We start from the raw sequence: 27005 nt of genomic DNA, 5'->3' as shown, positions 1-27005 counted from the left end.
CAACACACACACACACCACATCAATATAAAATGCTTTTTTATATTGATGATTTATATTTATATTGATATAAAAATAAAAAATTTTTTTTGTGTCTATTTGGTTGGTGTGTATGCCTTATAGCAGAAATTCCCAGTCACACATTCAAGACTGTCTGACAAAAAGTTCTTTCTTCCTTTATTATTATATAGCCATATTGGCATGTTACTGTATAATGACCTGACAATCTAGATATGTAGGCTAAAGGGACTGAATGTGAATCACTAATCTCAAAATTTTGAGGCTACCTGGATTGCTGCTAGAGGGTAGAAGGTGTTATATGTGGTGATTTTTGGTACAGAAAAAAAAGTTATTTCTGTAAGTATTTAGCAATAATTAATTTATTCATTTTGCATTATATTTATGAGTGTTAGTTTGTTTAACTGGGAAGTGTGGTTAATTCTGTAGTTTTCAAAGCTTTGTTTGTTTTATTGTATGCTGTGTTGTGCATCATGGCACCGATGCATAAAACAATTGCAGGTGATTTCGATGCATGATTTTGTTGGCTGGAGCATGCACAAAATGTATACATTTCATAGAAAGAGAGATTCAAGGAAGGAGAATAAAACTGGAGAGAGAGTGTTTCAAGAGTGAATGCAAAAAATGTGAAAGGAGTAAGAAGAATGATAGTAGTGAATTAAAAGATGAAATGCATAAAAATAATACAACTGGTGAGGTTGATGTTACAAACAGCATAAGGGACTGTAAAAATTACTTGTGGAAAATGAAGAGAATGGCCAGAAAGTAATGGAAAAGATACTACACTTATGTGGACTTCTATAGAGAACAAAATATGAGACTGAGTGGTTGGTTGGAGAAACAATGCTGTAAGAATGCAGAGAGTGAGGTGAAAATGATGTTTATTTTGGCTGGTACAAATGATTTAGCAGGTGATAAGTGTGTTATGTGAGAGAGATGACTGTGTATGAGTCAGTGTGTAGATTACAAAAGGAATGGTGTGGAGTTTGTGGATGTGTGGAGTGAGTTTGATGGAAGGAAGGATTTATATATAAGATGGATAATTTGCATTTGAATAGAATTGGGATCAAGAGTCTTGAGAAAGTGTTGTTCAGTCAGCATGCCCATGAGCAGTACAGGACACAGGCAAGAAGGGTGACCTGTATGTTAAGGAAGAAAGGCCAAAGCTAATTATGAGAGAAAGCTAGGTCAAAGGAAACCCTAAGAAGGTCTTTCGCTATGTGGCAAGTAAAAGGAGGAATGATTATGGAAGGATGACTTTGAAAAGTGCTGATGGTGGGAAGGTAACAAAAGAAATCCAAATAGTCGAGAATTACCGAGTGATCAGTTTGCAGAGGGGTTGGGAGGGGTATACAATCTAGAAGGTGATGTAGACTGATCGATGGGAGAACAGAGACTAAAAAAATGCAGATGCTTAAAATATTGCAGAACCTCAATAAGAACACAGCCATGGGATTTGGTGGCATATTGTCACAAGAATATGCAAGGAAATTATCAGTTCCTCTGACAAAGTTGTTTAATTTAAGCCTCAGTATGGGAAAGTCCCAATGCAGTGGAAAGAGGGCAAAATAGTCCCATTGCACAAAGGAGGCACCAAAACAGAAGTAGAAAATTATAGGTCAATCAGCATCTCAGGAGTGGTAGTTTTTAGGTATTGGAGAAATTGAAGAAAGACAGAATTAGGAACTGGGTAGATAGGAATACAATACTTTATAACTGACAACATGGTTTTGTGAAGGATAGGTGAAGAATTAGTTTTGCCTTACTAATTAGATTCCTTTTTATAATAAGGTGACAATGTAGTTGGATAACGGAAATAGCTACTCAGTGATAATGCTATACTTTGTAAAAGCATTTCACAAAATTCCACACAGAACTCTATTGCACAAACTGGAGCAAATGGAAATGGATGTGAATCTGGTGATTTCGATTAGAGGGTAGCTGATGGACAGATCAGAACATGGTTTTAAGTACTCAGTACTGTGTTAAGATGTAACACACTACTGAACCTGTTTTACTCCACAGGCTCAGTACTTGGCCCACTGCTGTTTATTTTGTACATAAATGATATAAGTATTCAGTTGTTTGCTGATGATGCAGACTTGGGAAGAGCGATGGTCAATTAAGATGATATAGAGATCCTGAAGGACGACTTAAACAGACTAGCAGTATGGGCAAAGGTAAATAGGTACCAGTTTAATATGTCCAAGTTTAAGGTGACGTACTTTGGGAATAAGAGATCACAAGCTGTGTACTATATTGATGGAAATGAACTGAAGGAAACTGATGATGCCAGGGACTTGAGGATTGTAAACAGGGAGTGAAGTTTAGATGGCATATTGTGAAGGTATCCAAAACAGCACATCAGGTTATATGGTTGTTGAAGAACACACTAGCAAGCAGGGATTGAGAGCTATTATATTTGTTTATAAGGTTTTAATAAGGTCACATCTGGGGTACTGCACATAGGTCCAGACATCCAGATTTCTTAGGGATGAAGCAGTGGTGGAGAGGATCCAGAGTAGAGTGACACAGATTGTGGCAGGTATATGGAAAGCTCCCTATGAGAATAGACTGAAAGCCTATGGCTTCAAAAATTAACTGATAGGTGGAAAAGAGTAGACACAATAGAAGCATGTAAGTTATTAAAGTGATTTTATAGGACTGACACTGAAGACTTTTTTCAGTATACAGAAGGGAGGGAAAGAATAAGGGGGGGTCATCTCCATGGAGATCGTGTAACATAACAGCATGGTTTTCGAGGGTGTTATAGGACTAGATTTTTTTGCATGGTGGGTGAAATGTGTTGCTATAAGTGGCCGTGAGTGCTATGTCAGTGAATAGGTTTACTGACATAGCACTCAGTGCTATGTCAGTGAATAGGTTTAAGGAGAGGTATGATAGGTATTGTGTGAAGAATGGCTAGTTTGTGAATAATGGATCTCTCACACTGAGTCTTCTGACTCCATGGAAATACCTGTATAATAGTAATAATAATAATTTTTATTGAGGTTGAGGTAGTTGACATCATTTGCTGCTTTAAGTTTTATTTTCTGATGAGATGTAGCAATTGGGTCTCTTTCAAATCAGATTACTATGGTGGATAAAATGAAAAATATGACAACTACTTACATTCATCTTTTCTGATCTGATATTACCTGTGTGTTCAGTTTTGGCTCTGCATGGTAGGTTGCACATATATCTCATTTGGTATATATCTCTGGGTGAGAAAGGAGGTTAAGGGACTTTAGAGAGCCAAATAGGATGTTAATTTCATAATCAGTTTAAAATGTTTTAATGTTATAGCTTATATGTATATTGCACATTTTTGCAGATATGGATATTTGCTTTGCCATAATCAATACTGCTCTTATTTATTTATATTTATTCATTTCATTATTTTTATGTTATATTCCTTTTAAGGTGCATTTTGCAAAATATATAAGCACTTATTAAATTTTTCTTGTCTGTCCATTTGACTTTCAGTATACAAATCATTCCTAGACTCTATGAGGGATAAATTTCATTTTTTTTTTTTTTTACACAAATTATGGACTCTACAACCGTGTTACAAGTAATTATTTTAATTTCCTGACATTTCAACCTTCATATTAAGGTCATCATCTGGAGTAGACATACATATATATATGCAGAGACAAGCTAAATTACATTTCACACAGTATGCTGCAGAGACAATGATTTGATCAATGGTTATTCTACTGGCCTAACCTCTAGTGAAAATAAAGTAAAATTACAATAAATAAATGAGATAAAATAAATTAACTATATCAAAGCTATATTCTATTTAAGACAACATCAGAGACACATTCTTTTATATAGATAGTTTTGTTACAGAAAAAATGATGTCCTAATTTAACATGACAATTGTTATATAATTAACTCTTAGGGAGAAAGGTTAGATATAATATGTGTGCATTCCATATTCTTGGGTTTAAGACCATCATTACTGTTAAGATTAGGGTGATTGATAAGGACTGATAAGGACATAAATTTAAGGAGGATTGTGAGATTCTTTTCAATCACCCTAATCTTAACAATAATTATGGTCTAAAAATCCCAAGAATATGGAAGGCACATATCAAACCCACTTAACCTTTCTCCCTAAGAGTCAATTATAAATAGGACCATAGGTAATCCAGGATCCTAAATCTAATATAAAAATTGTCATGTGTTAAATTAGGACATAATTTTTACTGTAACAAAACTATCTATATGAAAGAATGTGTCTCTGATGTTGTCTTAAATAGAATACAGCTTTGATGTAGTTAATTTATTATTTTATTTTATTTTCACTAGAGGTAAGGCCAGTAGAATAACAGTTGATCAAATCATTGTCTCTTCAGCATACTATGTGAAATGTAATTTAGCTTGTCTCTATATAGATATGTGCATACGCCAGATGATGACCTTAATATGAAGGTTGAAATGTCGGGAAATTAAAATAATTATTTAATTTCCCAGTTGTAGAGTCCATAATTTGTGTAAAATGAATGCTGATCACTGTGTAACACTAAAGGAAAAGGGAGATAAATTTTATTGAAATTCAGTATTTAGAATCTTTACAAAAATCTATTGGATCATCTCAATTTCTATTTAGTCAGTAGAGGATCTGCATGGACACAAAGAATCAAAATGTTTTGAAATTATCATTTCTTTATTTCTCTCTCCATAATGCCTTTTATTACCAAAGAGAGTAGTAAGTGGAACTCCTTTAGCCCTAAAGTTTCGAAATTGCAGCTTGCCTCCACCTTTCAGCAACCACTAATAGTGAGCTCAAAACTATCAACGAATCAAGGTTTAAAAAACATTATGTCAGACAAATGCTGCCATCTCATGGCAGTTTTTGTAGAACAACAGGAATCACCAGAAAGAGTGGCATTGATGCCCTCCATGCATGTGACTGTTCTTGTTATTTCTCACAAGAGGCATAGAAAATAAGAATGGAGAAATCATAACTGAAGAAGATAAAATCCTGATGAGATGGAAGGAATACATTGAAGATCTATATGACAAGGAAAATAGACCAAATGAGTTGCCATTAGAAGATATAAAGAAGGTATATGAAGATGATCTAGGCCCAGAGATTTTGAAGACAGAAGTAGAAATGGTCATTAAAGAACTAAAATGTGGAAAGGCAGAAGGAATAGATGAAATATCTGCAGAATTCCTGAAACAACTTCAAAAGAAAGGAACTGAAGAAATAACCAAAATAATAAATTTAATTTATAACAAAGGAGAACCACCAAAAGATTTTATGACCTTAATATTTATACCTATACCAAAGAAAAGTAATGCAGTGAACTGCAAGGATTTTAGAACAATAAGCCTCATTTCCCATACATCAAAAATACTTATAAGAATCTTAACATGAAGAATTGCATATAAAGTGGAAGAATTTCTTGTAGAAGATCAGTTTGGTTTCAGGAAGGGTAGAGGAACAAGAGATGCGACTGGACTGTTAAGAATAGTAAGTGAAAGAAGTCTGAAAGTGAATAAAGAAGTTAATATCTGTTATATAGATTTTGAAAAAGCTTTTGACTTTGTAAAATGGGATAAGATGGTGAAAGTAATGGAAAAGATTGGTATAGATTGGAAAGACAGAAGGCTAATTATTTCACTATATATGGAACAAACTGCTTGGTTCTGTTGTACCATATATGTCTCTCACCCTGGCAGTCTGTTCCATATATAGTGAAATAATTAGCCTTCTGTCTTTCCAATCTATACCAATCTTTTCCATTATGAGGAGTAAGACAAGGCTGTTCTCTGTCGCCAATTTTGTTTAACATGTATTCTGAAGCAATGTTAAAAGAAGCACTGGAGAATTCGGAAGAAGGAATAAAGATTGGAGGTAGACAGATATTTGCAATAAGTATGCAGATAACAAGGCATTATTATCAAATACTGAAACAGGACTGCAACATCTGTTGAACAGATTACTGGAATCCTGTATCAATTATGGAATGAAAATTAACATCAGAAAAACAAAGGTAATGAAAATAGCAAGGAAAGAGGCAAATATGGATATCAGAATAAATGAGAAAAAATCGAATCAAGTAAAGACGTTTAAATATTTAGGATGTATTATTAGCAGTGATGGAAGATGTAAAAGTGACATAAAAGCAAGAATAGTGATGGGAAGAGATGCCTTTAATAGAAAATGGAATTTATTCAGAAGCAAAATGGATAGAAACCTAAAGAAAAGACTAATAAAATGTTATGTGTGGAGTGTTGCCCTCTATGCAGCTGAAATTTGGACATTGAAGAAAGAAGAAATTAAGATTTTGGAAAGCTTTGAGATGTGGATTTGGAGAAGAATGGAAAAAATCAAATGGACAGATAAAATAACTAATGAAGAGGTCTTAAAAAGAGTAGAAGAAGAAAGAAGACTGTTAAGGAAGAAAAATAGAAGAAAGGGAAACTGGATCAGACATATTTTGAGAGGGAATGGAATCATCAGAGATGTCACTGAAGGAAAAATAGACGGAAAAAGACCCAGAGGAAGAGTAAGGAAAACAATGTTAGATGACATGCTGAATGGAGACAGGTACAAAACCTTGAAAGAGAAGGCTCAGAAGAGAAGAGAGTGGAAGAAAAGTTTTTGCTCCTAAAAGAAGAACCTGCTCAATTGCAGGATACTCAAGAAGAAGAAGAAGAATGATATCTTAAGTTAGCGAAATGACAGCTGTTAATAATTAATTTAAGCTAAAAAATATTTGTTTATATTCCAGCGTCCAGGTAGCTTAATGTTCCAGAAACTTCAACATGAATAGCATCAAACAGCTATTGAAATTTTAACATGGAATTACATATGAACCCATATTCATATGATGTGTCTGATTGGGAATGTTCATGAATAATCTCTTAAAGTACTGACATAAAGTCACAAGCAATAACATATACATACCTTCAAAGCTGTCTTTTAGAAAATTTGGATTTGGGATGAAATTGTAACAAAAATCTCCTTCATAACCAGGATCACACAGACACATTACGCCATTAACACAAGAGCCATGTCCCATACAGTGCAAAACACATGCAGGACCAATATAGACATTATCTAAAGCCCAATATGGAGGAGAATCTCGTAATGAGTAATATCCCTGATACCATCTAAATCTCACATTTCTGCAAAGGAAATATAAGTTATATCAAATTTGTTATTTAAATTGCTCTATGAAATTTATTTCACTAGAAATCCTTTACTTATTTCTGTATATAAATAATGACCATTTATAATCCTTAATGAGAATTCATATGTACTGAACTAGACATATCTTTAATGATTTAAGAATTATTTCTTTTATTATTAAAAAATTTGAAAACAACTACCATGTTATAGTAAAACTTCAGTCTAATATAAACCAAAATAATCACTCGATGTTTCGACCTTCATATCACGATCATCATCTAGAGTATACATATATATATAAAGAAGAAATATTGAAGTATATTAAAATTAATTTTAATGTATATCCTAGTTGATGTTGTAATTTCCTTAAATTATTTAGTAAAAAATATAAAGAAACAAACTGCACTACAATCTACATAGTACTAAGGTCACACTAATTTGGTCAACCATTAACTCTACTGGCCTGGCCTCTGGTGAAAAAAAAAAAAAAATTACTGCGTCAAAGTTAGAGACCTGTTATTTGTTACAAGTCATTAAGAGATATATTAATATTAAGCTAGAGAGCAATGTGTTCTCACATAATTACTCATAGATAAATTAGAATAGATAGTGGCCAGTGAGGGCTGGAATTATTGCTTAGAGTCTTAAAGAGTTTGCTATGGAACCGGAAAGAACCTACATGAGGTGAATATGTGCAATCCAATTCTTGAGATTTTTATGCCACTATTATTGTTTAGATTAGGATGGTTGATCAAAGTTTCCCTGGCTTCCTTGAATTTGCATTCATACCAAGTTTTTTGTATGATGTAAGGAAAACAGGTACCTTTCTAATTAATTTGGTGTAGGGTGTTAAGAATGTAATTCAAGAGGCCTGCTTTACCAAATGCATCATTTATATTCTTTTTTATGGATTGGAATTGTGTGTCCAGTTTCACCAATATAAGGCAAGTTACAGGTGCAATGGATTCTGTATACCCCAGAGTGAGCCAAGGGAGGGAGAGGATCCTCGAAAGACTTGAATCACATCACATCTTCCTTTCTCTCTTTTACCTTGCGGTGTCGAGAGTTTATTAATCATCGGACCTCAAACCGTTCACAGGATAAGGTGGTCAGCCCTACGCCCCGGTGTATCCTATGTCTGTAGTGTTGAATTCTCAAGGCCAGTTTGCCTGCTTTGCATGATGAAAAACCCCAGGATAAACTAGGGAAAAAACCCTACTATCCATGCCCAAGACTGGCTAACTTGGCTATGGCTGAGGAGGATCCTTCAGCTCCTCATGTCACCGATGGGAATCGAACCTAGGATACTCCTTCCCCAGGCATATGGTTGTGAAGCGCACAGCCACACTAGCTAACTGCGTGGACTGGAAGACTTGAATATGTTTATTAATTTTATAAGTGGTTTAAAAGTAGCATTAATATTGTGTTGTGTTGGATTCTATTTATTTTTATCTGATAACTCTTTAATGTATGGGATAGCTATAGTTTTACTGTGATCTATATTATTTAAGAAAGAATTAAATTGAAATTAGAAAACACTTTAATCGTTAATTGTCACAAGTGGATATTTTGTCAATACATCAATAGGCACTGTCAGAGCTTAAAAAAAAAAAAAAAAAAAAAAACCTAGATATCTAAAATAAAAGGTATTATTATATTCAAAATTAAACCAGCATGGATAACCAGTCATAGTTGTTGAACTAGTAATTAATGATGATTTTTGACTGGTAACTAATGTTACTGTTGCACTCTGTAAAATGCAAAACACTATTAGTCAGTGGGAATCCAACTAGTTCTACAGGCTTGTGTGGCTGGGTGTCTACTCAATATACTGACTTGCCCACACATGGCACTATAGTAGGTCTTGTGACCTTTCATATGTGTGTGTGTGGGGGGGTCATCATAAAAAATGGTGGATTCAGTGGGCATTTTGCATCCATGTAGTTATTTACATGTAAATGCGACAAGACCAATATGTGTAGAAAATTTTTTCTCTTTTTCATGAGGCATTCAAATCTATAGATGTTTTGCATCATTTCAAAGGATCCTGTTTCAAGTGTTGTTAATTTCATATTCTGCAATACCACGACTTGCGATATTTAATTAGTTGGATATTAGTTGAATAATGCTTCTAAATCAGGATGGCATGAGGGTTACAGATGCAGAAGAGGTTGTTCAGTTAATGAGTGCCCATTTTGTTAAAAGCTATCAACTTGATGAATGCAACATTGAGCTAATTGTTACCTCTTCACTAGATGAAGAAACGCAGGTGTGTGAGGCTGAGGTATTAGAGCTGTTGCACAAACTGAATAAGAATTCAACAATAGGGACTGATGGAATATCAGCACGTTTGCTAAAGGAGTATTCAGCTGAACTGGCTATTCCTTTGATCAGGGGATGTTTAATATGAGTCTCAGAACAGGAAAGATTCTGCAGGAATGGAAGGAATATATGGTAATTCCATTGCACAAGGGTGATGCAAAGACCGATGTATCCAATTAATATCTCAGGAGTGTTGGTGAAGTTTTTGGAAAAATTGGTTAGGGCCTGCATTCAGAAATGGGTTGACCGTAAATCTCTACTTTGCAATGAACAACATGGGTTTACTAAGGAAAGGTCATGTTTTAACAACTTGCTCACATTCTATAACAATGTTACCATTGAACTAGATGAGGGGAATGGATATACAATGATACTTTTGACAGAATACAGCATGGCAGACTGATGCATAAATTGGAGAAAATGGGTTTGGGTTATACAATATCAGCATGGATAAGAGGAAGGCTGACTGACAGATATCAAAAAGTAGTATACGGGGGGATCTGAGTCTGCAAGGTTTAAAGTAACAAGTGGTGTACCACAAGGATCAGTGCTTGGTCCACTGTTATTCAATCTGTACATTAATGATATTGGGAAGGATTTGACAAGCGACATACAGTTATTTGCTGATGATGCAAAGGTAGGTAGGGTAATCAGGACTGCTGCTGATATGCAGTCTTTGCAGAATGATTTGAATAGGCTGGAATTGTGGGCATGCGAAAATGGGTGTCAGTTCAATGTCAGTAAATGTAAAGTCATTCACTTCGGCATGATTAGATATCTAATTTCGTATTATATTGGTTGGATTAGGCTAGAAGAAACTGATGAGGCTAGGGATCTTGGAGTGTTAATAGATAGGAAGTTGAAGTTTACGGGCCATGTAGCATAGATTGCAATTACAACTCAAAAGATAATTGCAATGCTGAAACGAATGTTCACATGTAAAGATAAGGATGTTATTTTGCCTCTTTACAAGGCCTTGATAAGACCTCACTTGGACTATTGTGTGCAGGTCTGGTCTCCTGGTTTCCGTTGTGATTCGGATATATTGGAGGGAGTACAAAGAAGGGTGTTAAAAATGATATCAGGATTGTGGAATACTGATTATGAAGACAGATTGAGAATTTGTAGACTGCAGACACTAGCAAACAGGAGAAAGAGGGGTGATATGATTGAGACTTACAAACTTCTGAAAGGGTCATACAGGATTTCAATTGATGGAGGGTGGGGAAAGGATGAGAGGGCATCCTTGGAAGATGAGAATGAAGGCTGCCAAGAAGGGTGCGAGGGCTACATTTTTCTCTCAGAGGGTGGTGCGTGATTGGAATGGATTGCCATTGGATGTTGTGAGTGCAAGCAGTGTGAATGAATTCAAGAATAAGTATGATAGCTGGTGTGTGCAGTATGTGGCCTTCCTTGATGAGTCTCTGACTCCCTGGAGGTCTCTCTTAATAATAATAATAATATAAGACTGGTGTTCTGAAGAACATTTTAAAATGGAACAGCCCAGTGCAAAATAGGATCAATTGTTGAAGCTAGGAATTTGATAGGTGCAAAGTAGCAATAATGAAGGAATTTTATCTTTAAGTGAAATTTCTTAAGAACACAAAACATATGCTCTTAAGTGTTATACCATATGTGAGAGAAATTCTATGCAAGTGATATCTTTTTTTTTTATTTTTATTTTTATTTTTTTGTAGAATATGGAGAAAATGGGTGATAATTTTGCCAATGATTTTTGGTCTGCAGCCATTGAGAGCAGAAGTTTGCCTGATAGTAGCAATTGATGAAGAGATGACTATGAAGGATAGATGATGAACAGACTCTGCATGGCATTCAAACTCATCTAAAGCTAACTACCCTCATACGGTTTCCCATGGATCATCTACCTCCTCTATCCGTTCCAGGTGTTTACAAAGTTTCTTGTTCCTGAAACTTATCTTATTATGGTCAAACTGGGAGATCTGCTAACATCCATCTAGAAGAACATAAAAAATACATCTGTCATCATAAATATGGTCAGTGAAGGGCTTGCTGACTATGCCTCGGATACCTTGCACAGAATCAAATGGAAAAAAAAATACTATTTTTCAAAAAATGCAAATTTTAGACTTTTTTTTAGAATCAGCAGCAAAATTAAAAAACTGATCTAATTTTAATAAATATGGTTGTATTAAACTTCCTAAGATTTGGTAATTCTTAGGCCTCCTACCCAACACCACCCCCTCATAGGACTTTAGGCTTTCAAGTTAATCATTTTCACTTATTGTTTGTGCAAATCTGTGTGTGTTTTTGCAAGTTTCATATTATTTCCCTAATAGTGTCTCAGTGACTGAGATGAAATATAGGAGTGATTAAGCATGTAGTTTATTTATTTATATGTAGTCTATTTATTCCATTAAACCTATAATGTGATGAACAGACTGTAATCAAAAGAATTACATCACTCTTGAGAGCAGTGATGTGTTTATGCCATATTTTTGTAAAGGATGATGTGCTGATGAATATAATTACTAGAAAAAGTATGCTAATTTTAATGGATATGTGAGAGCATCATCACTTGCTTTACAAGAATGTCTAGAAAGATTAAGCATCATTTGATTCCTCTCTGGAGAAGAATCAAACGATGCTTAATCATTTGATTCTTCTCCAGAATTAATTTTTACAGGAATACATTATTACTATTATTATTAACATCTGACCTCCATGGAGTCAGAGAAGCAATAATTGGAGGTACACACTATTGACACAATGCTCATCCAACTGTGCTTTAAACTGACTCAATGTGTCTATATTCACAACAAGCTCATGCAATGCATTCCACTCACCAACCACTCTCCATGCAAAGAACCTTTTTTGCACTCCTCTGCTCACACCCTCCTTGTTCTACCCCCCCTCCCATTTTATGACAAATCTCTTCTATGTTAACCTGATAACAACCCCTGACTAGCTCATATATCTCAATCATATCCCTCCCCCTTTTTCCTCCTATTCATGAGGCTCTATAAGTTACATTCTTTCAATCTGTCCTCATATTCAACATTCTAATGACCACTGACCACCTTTGTGAATCTTCTCTGGACCCTTTCCAACATATCCTGATCACCATGAAAACCTGGCGACCAAATCTGTGTACAATAATCCATATGAGGCCTGATCAAGGACTTATATAATGGCATCATAACCTCATTATTTCTGTATGTCAGGGTCCTCTGCGAATCATTGCCATTATCCGATGTGATGTCTTCACAACTTGTGCAATGTGGTCCCTGAATTTCAGGTCCTTATCCACCACCACTCCTAGATCTCTCATCTCCTCTACTTCCTTTAAGGTTTCCCCACAAAGTGCTTACTTTTTCTTTAGTACAGTTTGGAGTGTCGGTGCCTCCCAGTTGATAGAGAGGTGACCAAGCCTTGTGACTTGATCTGGTAAAGTTGAGGTTGTTCATTTTTTCATACCTTCTACAATCATTCAAGGACCATAAGAGGGCACAAGTGGTGTCTGGATGGTTCTGTTGTTCATACTCTGCCAGAAGAATACTGATTTCAGTTAGCCAGCATGGTATGTAGATTTTTCTGAATCCTCTCGGGATGTGTTTCTTGCCAGATGCTATAAGAAGCTTAAAATCAATCTTTCATAGTTATCAACTAAAGGTGGAGTTACTTGACCAGTCATATAATCAGTTATATGACCAGTCATATAAGTCTTCTCTCCTTGACCAGTCAAGGAGAGGAGACTTATATACATTGTAGATAGAGAAGTTGTTCAGTTGGGTATCAACAAAAAAAAGTCACTTTGTGAATGGTAGAGATTTGGAGATTCTTTCCAAATTTGCTTTTGTTAGATAACCAGGCCATGTCTTTCATGAGGTTTATCAGTTAGAAGAATGTAGCCAGGAATGGTAATATTTCCTTGCGGGGTGTGGTGAGCTTCTTGTAGGGCAATGTCTACTTTGTGCCTGGTAAGAATATTATTTAATACCTCTGATTGTGATCTAGTGAATCCCATGATATTGAACTGGAGGATATTCAGGTAATTCCCAATGTTCTTGTTCATTATCTTATCAAATGTCTTTGAAATGTCAAGCACAACAGCACAGGTTTCTCCAAACATTCCATGGCATATGTCCAGAGGTGGATGATGTAGATTCTAATGTAGGAGGAGTATCATATAGTGTTATAGATGATAAAGAATAGGCGTTAGTTAAGGGGCACATCTCCTGAGCACAATTTGTGGGATTCCAATAGAATCAGAGGCCACTTTTATATCCACATTATTCAAGATTTTTCTGAACAACCTGGATGCCTTTCTAGTGGAAAGCTTTGGAAGGCAGGAGATGTGATGTAATGTGCTGGGTAAAGAAGGAGGTGATTTGCCTTCATTATCTGCACAGAAGTTGGATGAGAAGAATGGCGCTAGGAGGTCAGCCATATCTTTATGTGATGTTGCAATTCTACCATTTGGGATGAGAAAGATCAGAAACCACAGATGGACAAAAGTTGTGCCTAATCACTTTGCAAGGGACCAGGAGGTAGAATTAATATTGGTACAGGTAACAAGCTCATTACATTTAGCTCTATCAAAGTCAGACCTAGTCCTTTTAAAGATATTAGGCAAGGATCAAGGGCTTCAGTGCAGGCTGTGAATGAAGCTGGAGTTTTTGTCTCAAGTCACTTATGATAAACTATTTTCTTTTATTTTCTTGTAAAGTAATTAGTCTGATAAAAATTATATTCTAGTTTTAATCCTCTACCCAAGAATGAGGAAACAAAAGTTTCCTCATTTATGAGGTATTTAATCCTCTTTTTATTTAATTATTTAATCCTCTACCCAAAAATGATGAAACAAAAGTTTCCTCATTTTTGGGCAGAGGATTAAATAAACAGAAGTAGATGATGTCACATCAAATTGGCACAGGTAGCACAACATACTTCCTTTAGGATTTATATATTGTCATGTGTGATGGGAAGGGCCATTACCCAGATCAGTTTTGATCTCTACTGGGATCTCATCAGTGTGTGCTAAACTTGTAGAGATAATGAGAGTTAAATCAATGTGGAAGTTATATTTTCCATACATAAGTGGTACAAGTTTATCACCATATTATTAAAATACTCTAGATAAGAGAGTTGTAGCAAAATGGTGTATTCCCCTATTATTGAAATATGGTAATATTTCAATTTTGACACTTGTACAAGAAACATGACTTCTGCATTGATTTAGCTCTCAGAACCTCCATGCTACTTAAATTGAAGATCAATGAAAATCAAAACCAACTGAGTAGTGACCCTTTCCATAATGGAAAGTACACATTTGAAGCAAGTATTATTATTATTATTACGTAACACCTCCAGGGAGTCCAAGACTCATCGATGGAGGGGCACCTACTCTACAACTCTCCATCTTCACCAATGCAACTACACCAACTACCTTCATCATCTACACCAACGCCATCTACCGCTGACCACCACCACTAGTATTTTCACAAATATCCATGCCCGCAGCGGGATTCGAACCCGCAGCCTTTTGGTTGGAGAGCAGATACGCTAACCACTTGGCCAACCAGGCTGGCAAATCTAAAAATTAGGCGATCCCTCCTGGACCACTCCCTACGAGTACTGAAAGATCACCCAACTCAGTGTTTGTTCCACCCAGTGACAGGCTCATCCTACCACTGAGCAGAACTGCTCATATTCCAGGGAAAAGCACCCACCGACACGGCCTGACATGGACCACGCCAGAAAGCACCCTCCCCAGAGACTCAAAATGTTCTCTCTCAAGGCAAACATGCTGAAATCCAAGTCCCCCTCATCGGGAGCCAGACAAAGAATTTGAACTAGTTCCAGCACATGTATATGAGACTGAGGTCAAAATAAAACAACTGACTAATGAATGGATATCATGAATATAAGAGTTCCGAGGAAGATTATTGGGCTGGACATATGGCATAAATATACTAAAACTGAACATATTAGAAAACAACTTCCCAATATTAGAATTAATTTGAGAATTCATACATATATATAATTAATTCAAGGTCATATGGTCATTTAAAAAAGAATGAAGTGAAAGATTAATAAAAAATATTGAACCAAAAAAAAAAAAAAGGCAGGAAAAGAACATAAAATTATGCAGTCACAAGTGCCTCATAAAACAGAAATATAACATTCAGTCATACTGGAGGCTGGTTGAATAATAGGTCAATCTGAAAGAACATTGCAGACAAGAAAATGAATAAAAATGAAGTCTTAATAGTATTGGATTATTCTAGTATTCTTTACATCTATGAGAATCATACTAGGAAATTATAGTGAATGGTGATTATGATATTATTTCTTCTAGTTTTCCATCCACAGTCTTTATGAAAGTACCTATGGATTAAGTTGGAAATGTTTATAATATTTAAAACAATCAATTAATATAAATTATTTTAAAATCATAATTATGTTTTTAAATAAGAATTAACTTTGAAATTTATTTATATTCTTATTGCTAATATGCATTTCTTTTTTTTAAAATCAGGTTCGAGGATATTATTATTATTATTATTATTCGTGACACACCTCCAAGGATTCCGTACATTCATCGCGGAAGGACACTTACAACTCTCCGTCTTCACCACTACACCGAACCTCTACATCAAAACCATCTACTGCCCACCACCACCACCACAACTAGTATTTTCTGTCTGTAAATTGAGTGTGTTTTGAAGGGACGATTTGTCTGTATGTGGGATGAAAAACCCAAGTTTTCAGGAGAAAAACCCTGCTACCTCCATATGAGATCGACTAACTCACCTTCGATTGAAAAAGTCCATATAAAGATTCCTCCCATCATGACGAGAATTGAACATAGGGCTTTTCTAGTTTGAAGCGTGTAACGTACTGTCGTTCTTCCGATTGCACTACAGAGGTGCTATATTTGGTGAACACTGTCAATTCGAAATGATGGAGAAAGATAAATAATTTTTTTTTCAAATATTTGCTAATAATACTGAGTTAATTAATTATATTCATTTGTTTTATGTGTGCAAGATAGACTGAGTTATTTAGATGTAAGTAAAATGTATATATTTCCTTAAACTATATATTGTTGGTATGGCACCTATCTGAAGCAGAAAAACAGCGGCCAAGATATCTTTGTTGGGTGAGCTAAATTTGCGTGATTTTTTGAAGTACAAAAATTATAAGATATATTCATCACGAAAGTTGAAAGATTTTGTGATGATAGAGAGAACAAATTATGTGATAGTAGAGAGTATTGATAGAAGACCATAAAATGTAAATATCAGTGATAATACTGAAAGTCCAGTGGGGGGTAACTTGAAAGGAAATATTCAGTTGTTTGCTGATGATGCAAAGTTGGATAGAGTAACTGTTAATTAAGGTGATGTACAGCGCTTGCAGGATGAATTTAAATAGGCTAACAGCATGGCAAAACATAATGGATGTCAGTTTAATGTGGAAAAGTGTAAATTTATGCATTTTGGGATACAAAGATTACAAGCTATGTACCACATTGAGGGAACTATATGCCAGTAAACAGATGAAACCATGGGTTTGGAGGTAGTAATAGATAGAGAGCTGATGTTTATAGGCATATTGCTAAAGCAGCCAGGGTAGCTCACAGGATTAGTTGGCTATTGAAGAACACAAAGATAGATAAGGAAGTTATCATTCCTCTTACCACATCTGGATACTGTGCTCAGGTGTGGTCACCTGGGTTTCACCATCATCATCATCATCATCATCAAATTCCTGACAGGTACCCTCAAGGAGTGTACAGGATATGACAGTACCACATGAAAAATTTACATCGTTACTAACTTCCTATTAACAATTTTCCTCAAAATCAGTCTGTTACCTGTCAAGACCAACATTATCAGATCCTATATTTCTATCTTCTAAGGCACTCTTTACTGTACCAATCCACCTATATCTTGGGTCTTTTTCTGCCAACCTGACAGAGAACACTTATTTTGCTAATCTTTCCTCTCCCATTTAGTTTAAGTTACCGTACCATCTGAGATTAGCTCTGCTAACATATTCATGGATACTATAAATGTCAAGTTCCTTCCTAATATCCTCATTTTTAATATGATATTGCCATTAATGCCATCTGTTCACACCCTTACTCTTTCTCAGGACTCTCATATCTGCAGTTTCTAGTCAAGTGTTTTATTTCTAACCCAGCTCTCAGATCCATAAGTTAAAACTGGTTTGAGCACAGTCTTCTATTTATATGGAATAAAAGAGAACTTAGTCTAATTTACTGTTTGGACTAAGTTCTCTTTTATTCCATATAAATTTATTTAGTTGGCTTCCTACCATACCAGCTTTGTTGATTCTGTTATCTATTTCCATATTTAATTTACCATCTTAAAATTGTGCCTAAGTAGCTGAAATGTTTCACTTGTTCTATAGGTTCTCCATTCACAATGCAGTTGATATTTTCAATGCGCCTGCCTATTTTTCATTGTCTTTGTCCTTGTTATTGCTGACCATCACACCATATCTATTACAACAGTTATTCATTTTAGTCTGGGAATCTTGCAGACGTGAAGCAGATTTATTTAGAAGTATAACATCATCCACATAAAACAAATAGCTGAGATTAACATCTCCAATTTTGATATCAGGTTTAATACCACTTTCCTTTATAATGTGATCCATATAGATAATGAATAACAGGGGGGATAATGTACATCCTTGTCTCACACCAGATTTAACATTAAACTATCTTCCTGTACTTCCTTCAATTCTAACTGCTGACTTACAACTTAAATAAACTCTGAGTATTGTTTGCTATAATGCCCCATTGACCATATAACTGTTGTTTTTTAATAGCTTCTCTCTCTCGACACCTTGTCATAGGAGTGCTTAAGGGTCAAAGCTGTATAATTAATGTCCAATTCTCACCTTCTTGTGATGCACCACGTTAGGCATCTGCCAGAATACTGAACGAAAGAGGAAAGAGGATGGGCTGGCAATTTGGGATTTAGCCAACCAAATGGTATTCTTATTGGCTTACACTGCCATATAAAATGATGGTACAACATGACAAAATTTCATGCCAGCTGGGGTTGCCTGGTTTAACAAGGACCCCGTTGTTTTTGCCAGGGAACCAGGGTGAACAACGAAAAGTCAGCTACTGGAACAAATTCTAAAACACACCCCAACTCAACATCACCAGAGTTCAAGATTGGTACTCTCAACATAAGAGGCCTGAATGGCAAAGAAATGGAGCTAGCTGAAGAATTAGATAAGTACCAGATCAACATAATAGGGGTGACTGAAATAAAAAAGACAAAAACTGGTGAGATCTTTCTGAGCAATAAATACAAAATGTTACATTCAGGCAATGACAATCAAGGAAAAGAAGGAGTAGCCATAGTATTCAACACCTGAGTTTCTTTGGGATGATTAAGTGATAGAGAGTATTCAGAAACAAGTGACCAAGATGGTGAGTGGTCTGTGGAATGCTCCCTATGAGGATACATTTTGTATATTGCAGAGTGATAGGTGAATAATAGGGAATATAATAGAAAGATTTAAGTTACTTAAAGGATTTTTGAGGATTGATGCTTGGGAAATGTTTCAGCACTTGGCTAGAGTGAGCGAACAAGTGGCCATCATTGGAAGTTGGGTAAAAGTGTGGTTAACAAGGCCACGAGGACTACATTTTTCGCTAGAAGAGTGGTGAATGAATGAATGGGTTGTCTGAGTCAGTTGTGAGTGCTCTGTCTATTAATGGTTTAAAGGAGAGATGCAATAGATGTTATGTTGATAGTTTGGGTCTCCCACAATGAGTATTAGGACTCCATGGAGGTGCCTGTGCAATAATACTAATAATTTAAAAATATATATATACTTTTAATCTAATAGTTAATACCATATTTAATGCTAAATATGCATTTTTAAAAAAAAAATTACTAAAATCTATCAAATTTAAAAGAATACTTTCATACCCGCAAATCTGAAGACCTTTTAGTGGTATTGACACTCTATGCCATTGAGGATGTGCATTACTATAATAAATAGATGGTGTCTCCACTAGATGAAGACAATCAGGATTTCGACTATAAGGAACCCGACGTGGTTTCACAAGGTTCCATGATCTGCCATGATTCACTGAATATTCAAGAAAAACTGGGTTTTCTGGCAAGATTGTATTTCCACATCCAACTTTAATCTGAAAAAAAATATAAAGCTAAATATATATATATATATATATATATATATATTGTGCTTGAAAAATAAGCAACATGAATTTTTCAAAATAACAGAAACTGTGATTGATAAAAAGCATGGAATATTTTAGAAATAAATTTGATTCGTCATCATCATCAAATTCCTGCCATTTACCTTCAAGGGGTGTACAGGATATGATAGTACTACATGAAAAAATTACATCATTACTAACTTCCTATCTACAATTTTCCTCCAAATTAGTCTGTTACTTGTCAAGACTCCAACATTATCAAATCTTATATTTCTATCATCTAAGGAACTTTGTACAGTATCAATCCACCTATATCAGTGTTTCTCAACATTTTTTCGATCATGCCCCACCTCAATGTCTCAAAGATTTTGATACCCCCCCCCTAGCATAAGAGTCAGCTAAGTTCTGAAAAAGTATAATATAAATATGTAGAAATATGTGCATGTACATTTTCTAATTGCCCCCTGTAGGACGTATGCCCCACGTTGAGAAACACTAACTCCTCTGGGTCGTTTTCCTGCCAACCTGGCAGAGAACACTTGTTTTGCTAACAAGTGTTCTCTCAACTTAGTGTTCCGACTAATTATTCTCTTATAAAGAGCCAAGAGGCTATTTTTCCAGTGACATAAATTAAGTTAAGGTGGATAGTAAATCCCGTATTATTTTAAAGCGGGTACGAAACTCAGAGATTGAAATCCATCGAAATCTAAGAGTTTCATGCCGAAGAACTATCGGCGAGTCCAAGTGTAAGTAATCACTTGGGTAGTACAACACTCGGGGCAAAGGTAGAGCAAGCTATATCACTATCCTTAATATTTTCTCATAATGTAAAATGCATCTCCTAGGAGATGTATTACTGTTTTACATTATGGGGAGAGGTCACTACCCAGACCGGTTTTGATCCCTTATTGAGGTCTCATCAGCGATTAGGTAGACCTGGAATATCAAGGTTTAAGTGAACCGAACTTAGATATACCCCCACTAACGAATTGCCAGACCGGTGTACTCATATATTATTACTATTAATACGATAAAGAGTCAAGAGGCTATTTTTCCGGCGACATAAATTAAGTTAAGGGGTATAGGAAATCCAGTATTATTTTACAGCTGGGTACGAAACTTGGAATTCGAAATCTAAAGGTTTCATGCCGAAGAACTATCGGCGAGTCCAAGCGTAAGTCATCACTTGGGTAGTACAATACTCGGACAACTCGGAGCAAAGTACTACCTAAGTGATGACTTACGCTTGGACTTGCCGATAGTTCTTCGGCATGAAACTCTTAGATTTTGATCTCCGAGTTTCGTACCTGGCTGTAAAATAATACGAGATTTACTATCCCCCTTAACTTAATTACTCTCTTATTTTATATGAATTTATTCGATTGAATTCCTACCACACCACCTTTGTTGATTCTATTGTCTATTTCCATCTTTAATTTACCATCTTCACTAAAAAACGTGCCTAAGTAGCTGAAATGTTTTACTTGTTCCACCGTTCACAATGCAGTTGACATTTTCAACGATTCTGCCTAATTTCATTGTCTTTGTCTTTTTATTGCTGACCTTCACACCATATCTATTACAACAGTTATTCAATTTAGTCAGGGAATCTTGCAAACTTGTAGCGGATTTATTTAGAAGTATAACATCATCCGCATAAAGCAAAGAGCTGACATTAACATCTCCAATTCTGATAACATGTTTAATACCCCTTTCCTTCATAATGTGATCCATATAGATAGTGAATAACAAGGGGGGATAATGTACATCCTTGTCTCACACCAGATTTAACATTAAACCATCTTCCTGTACTTCCTTCAATTCTAACTGCTGACTTAGAACTCAAATAAAGACTAAGTATTGCTTCATATAATGTCTCATCGACACCATATAACTGTAGTGTATTGAATAGCTTCTCTCTTCGCACCTTGTCATATGCCTTTTCCATATCGACAAAACTTAAATACAGATCTTTGCTATATTCCCATGCTTTCTCAACTATTTGTTGTAAAGTGAAGATCTGATCCTGACAGTGTCTATTTGGCCTGAATCTAGCTTGTTCTTCACCAAGCTTTTCTTCCACAATTCTTCTCAACCATTTATCAAGTATACTTGCATAGATCTTGCCGGGAACACTCAGTAGGAAAATACCTCTGTAATTCTCACATTCAATTTTATTTCCCTTTTTATATATGGGTACTATGAGAGCTCTACTCCAATCATCGGAAATCCCTCTGTCCAGGCTTTCTGAACTATGCAGCACAGCCACTGTAAGACTTTTATACCACCATGCTTCAGCATTTCTGGTTGAATATCATCTATTCCTGCTGCCTTTCCACATTTCAAGCCTTTGATGGCTTTTTCTACTTCAAGTATGGATATGTATTCCTGACTATATTCCTGTTGAGTGTTTTTTGAAACACTCAACAGGCATATGAAACAGTGAAACAAAAAGTGACATTTAGCAATTTTTCTAAGTAATTACTTCATACTTCAAGGATATCTTTTTCTCCCGTTTTCATGTCACCTTTATCATCTCTAACTACTTTTACAGCACTCTTTCCTCCATTTCTAAGCTTCTTCAACAACCTCCAGAATATCATATATTTTTCTGTTTTTGCCAAAGTCCTCTCATGACTTTTGCTTAGCTAGTTTTACACAGTGTTTAGTTTTCTTACATTTGTCTCTGTATTCTCTAAGAGCACAAGCTGACTTATTTGACAGGAACTTTTGATATGCTTTCTTCTTTTTCACTGCCTCTTTAACTTCCTGTGTCCACCATGGATGGAGTTCTGATTTTTCTATCCTTGCAGACAACCTCGCCACATGCCTCTCTGGCTGAATCAATCAGTGTTTTCTTCAAGGTTTGCCACTGAATCTCCAACGTTTGGTTGCTGTTCTCAAACTCTTTAATTTTTTCTTCAATAATCTTGGTGTATTTTCGTCTACAGTTCATATCTGAGAGTTGCTCAACTTTAATTCGCTTTAAAACTTTCTTACATGTTCTTCTTTTCAATATGAAATTCAATTTTATCCTGCTTGAGACTAACTGGTAATCACTTCCAATTTCAAATCCTCTGTACACTCTGGTGTTCTGCAACAGAGAGAAAACATCACTATCAACAATAACATTGTCAATGGGATGTTTCTTATTCCTTGCCTCTTCTCTCCATGTGAATTTGTGCACATTTTTATGTTGGGAACATGGTGTTAGTAATAACCAGTCCATGTCCTGAGCAGAAATCCAACAGATATTTGCCATTATTATTAGCTTTGCTCTTTTCTCCAAATTTTCCCAAAATATTTTTGTATGTCTCACAATCATTTCCTACTCTGCTATTTAGATCCCCAACAAGGACCAACTTTTCCTTTTTCATTGTGTCAGTTGCTTTTTCTAAAGCCTCAAAAAATTCCTCCACTTCTACCTTAGCTGATCCTTCTGTAAAACCATAGACACAAATAAGTCTCATTGTCCAGTTCCCCATTCTCATATTTGCCCACATCACACTACTCGAGACTGCCTGCCATTCAAGAAGATTAGCCTCGTATTTAATGTTGAATGCTATGGCTACTCCTTCTTTTCCTTGATTGTCATTGCCTGAGTATAACATTTTGTATTTATTCCTCAGAAAGATCTCACCAGTTTTTGTCTTTTTTGTTTCAGTCACCCCTATTATGTCAATCTGGTACTTATCTAATTCCTCAGCTAGCTCCAGTTCTTTGCCATTCAGGGTTCTTATGTTGATAGCACCGATCTTGAACTCTGGTGATTTTGAGTTGGGGTGTGTTTTCAGATTTGTTCTAGTAGCTGACTTTTCGTTGTTTGCCCTGGTTCCCTGGCGAAAACAACATGGGCCCTTGTTTAACCAGGCGACACCCCAGCCGGCATGAAATTTTTTCATGTTGTACTATCATTTTGTATTTTGGTTTAAGCCAATAAGAATATAATTTGGTTGACTAAATCCCAAATTGCCAGCTCATCCTCATTCGTTCAGTATACAAGTAGATACCCAACAGGGTGCACCATGAGAAGGTGAGGATTCGACATTAGGTCAGAAACCCTGGTCAGTTCTCCGCATTCCTTTAAAGGCTATGTGGAGATCTCTTCTCAGTTATATAGTTTTGACTCTTAAGCACCCCATTTGATTCATTAAGTGTCATATGATGACCTTCAGTTTTTTATTTTCATAGTTATATGAATAATATAACTAATATAATATAATATATAATGAATAATATAATATGAATAATAATAATATGAATAATAGATACCCAACAGGGTGCACCATGAGAAGGTGAGGATTCGACATTAGGTCAGAAACCCTGGTCAGTTCTCCGCATTCCTTTAAAGGCTATGTGGAGATCTCTTCTCAGTTATATAGTTTTGACTCTTAAGCACCCCATTTGATTCATTAAGTGTCATATGATGACCTTCAGTTTTTTATTTTCATAGTTATATGAATAATTATTATAACAATTCAAGGTGTTGAAGAGTTTGTATTCATTCAACTTGTGATTAATACGTAACACTGTCAGCTGTATGTCCAAAGTCTGTTATGCCCTCTGAATGCATCTGTGTGTGTATTAATAAACTTATTTTTCTATTGTGGTCACATTATGTCACATATGCTTGTGCTACTTTTTTATTAGTTTATTTTCTCTCTCTCTATTATAGCTTCTTCACATACATTATTAGCTCTTTTTAAAATTTTTTTTATCAATACTTTAATCAATACAATCTGAAGTTTGATTTTAACTAAATTGTATTTAGTAAATAAACATCTACTAGACTATATTTACCATTTGTTTATTTGAGAGTATACCTATCACAGTAATGAACTCTATTTCTACTTCAGCAAGTCACATAACAATGTTACAAATGCATAGTTAACAGTGAAGTCTGTTATGTATGTGCTAAACCTTTTGGAGAAAAATCATGTCAGACATCCAAAAAAAATTGATAACAGTTTCACAATGTAGAAAACAAGAATTCTTAGTTCTTTTATTATTTTTTTTTTTTTCAAATGTGCCTTCAGAAATGATGTACTAAGGAATAATAAAATAACTTTAAAAGGTGGCATACATCACATGCCATGTGGTTTCAACTCAAGTCCTGATCACTGCAGCATGTTTTTTTTATTATTATTATTAATTTGTGACTTCCATGGAGTCAAAGGACTCATTATGGGAGGTCTATACTCTCTCATGCAAAAATATCATCCAACGATTCTCAAACTCATTCACAGTTTTGACACTCACCACTGTTTCAGGCAATGCATTCCACTCACCAATCACTCTCCATGCAAAGAACCTACTCCTCACTCCCTACTCACACTATAGTGATGGACTATAGTTCTACCCTTGTGTCTCTCTATTCTATGAAATATCTCCTCCACATTAATCTGGTAACAACTGCTCACCAACTTATATATTTCAATCACATCCCCTCTTCTTTTCCTATTCACAAGGCTTTGTAAGTTGTATTCACTCAATCTCTCATTGTATATAACATTCCATAAACATTACACTAACTTAGTAAACCTCTGAACCCTCTCCAATACATACTCATCCCTGTTATAGTACATAAGTAAGTTATGTACGATCTCCCTTTAATAAATACATGCTGATAACCACACAGAGAGAGAATACTGCTGTTATCAACTCATTTCTGTATCCTACTTCTCATCAATCTCTCCAGTACCTTCACCGCAACTCCAGATAAACAGATTGGCCTATAATTTAAAGCAACAGCCTTATCACCACCTTAATGCAGTGGAACAATTTTACCCTCATCCCACTTCCTTGGAACCTGTGCTGTTGTAAGATTCTTATAAAATAGGCATACTGGTGCTACTGCCAATTCCCTGGAACATTCCCTTAAGATGCATGGTGATATGTCATCAAAACCTATCCCCTTATTGACATCAGGGTTATTTATTTCCTCAAATACCGTCTGCTCACTCACAATTAAGCCATCCTCTCCTATGTCCTCTACATTTAAGTTCCACATGATTCCACCCTGCTCAGGATGAAACACCCTTATAAAGTGATCTGAATACCTCAATAATTTCTGCAGCAGTTACCATTCTACTACTTTCAACCATTAACATCAACTTACCACGATCATTCTTCCTTCTACTTGTCACATATCTAAAAAACTCTGTAGGGTTTTTCTTTGCCTGATTTACCAATTTCTGCTCATACTCTACTTTTGTTTTCCTTACTAACCGAGTCACTCTCCTGGCATGTTCTTTATACTCTTCATGTAACTGATTATTACTATTATTCATCTTGTACTTCCTCAAAAGTACCTTTCCTTTTTTCCAGATTTCATGCTTAAGATCCACATTCATCCATTTTACACCTACCTTATTCAGCCTATTGAACTTTGGAATGCATTCTCACATTGATGCTATTATGTATTTCTTTGTTAGTTCCCATGCAGCATTTATTTCCTTACTACTCAACTCTTGTTTCCATGTTATAGCTCCAAGCTGTCTTCTAAGCTTGTCATAATCACCAGCATTACAATTCCACATATATCCTTTCCTCACAAAAGTCTGCATATGGCTAGCCACAACAACCCGGGTGATCACTCTTACCAACTGGAGGAAAGTGAGAAATCCCACTCAGAATTACATCCTCTGATGCAATGATCAGATCTAAAACTCTCTATCCTTGAGTGCCTTCCTTTACATGTTGCCTGAGGTAGTTACCTCTCAAGAACTCGGGCAATTCATTTTCCTTACTCCCAAATGCTATCTCTTCTTTCCAATCTATACTGCCATAATTAAAACCATCCATAATAATTATCCTTCCTTTGTTCACTAATCCAAGTTGTTTATATGTTTCTTCATTACCATCAACATCCAATTAAATACATCTTTCTGTCAATCTCCATGTTATACCACACTGTATCATAACTTGCCACTATTTCTGTCTTTCATGTCTACCTTATGCGGACATAATTCCCCTGCTCTCATCAGCAGCATTCCCCCCCCCCCACCTTCCTGTTCTTTCTATCCTCGTAAAAATACTGTATCCTTCTATTTCTATTCTCAAATAACATCTTTATTCAATCATGTTTCACTTACAGAGGATGATCGGTTAATGAACATAATCCATTCAAAGAGATGATGTTTGCTACCCGAATTGTTCGTTAACTGATCATCGATTTACCATAGATTTTTATGGGAATTTGATTAATTCGTTCTGGAGACCCCAAAAATAAATAAAAAATTATATAATTTCTTACTATGTTTATTTATAATAACAATAATACATACATACACAGT

General features: G+C 35.5%; 1 protein-coding gene across 1 annotated transcript in view; it reads right to left on the bottom strand.

Moving 5' to 3' along the window:
• The window catches only part of LOC150108407 (reelin-like), a 920570-nt gene that overhangs the window by 303938 nt on the left and 589627 nt on the right, over positions 1-27005 (bottom strand). The window contains exons 39-40 of the mRNA XM_090390755.1: positions 19457-19680; positions 6945-7165 (exon numbers count right to left, since the gene is read on the bottom strand). Coding sequence (XP_090246881.1) covers positions 6945-7165; positions 19457-19680 — 445 coding nt within the window. The remainder of the gene's footprint in view (positions 1-6944; positions 7166-19456; positions 19681-27005) is intronic.

Source organism: Typopeltis vanoorti, chromosome 3, assembly GCF_054136105.1.
Source record: "Typopeltis vanoorti isolate ZY-2024b chromosome 3, IOZ_Tvanoo_1.0, whole genome shotgun sequence".
Classification (NCBI taxonomy): Eukaryota; Metazoa; Arthropoda; class Arachnida; order Uropygi; family Thelyphonidae; genus Typopeltis; species Typopeltis vanoorti.
The sequence above is the reverse complement of the archived record's forward strand: the minus strand, read 5'-3'. Positions and strand labels throughout refer to the sequence as shown.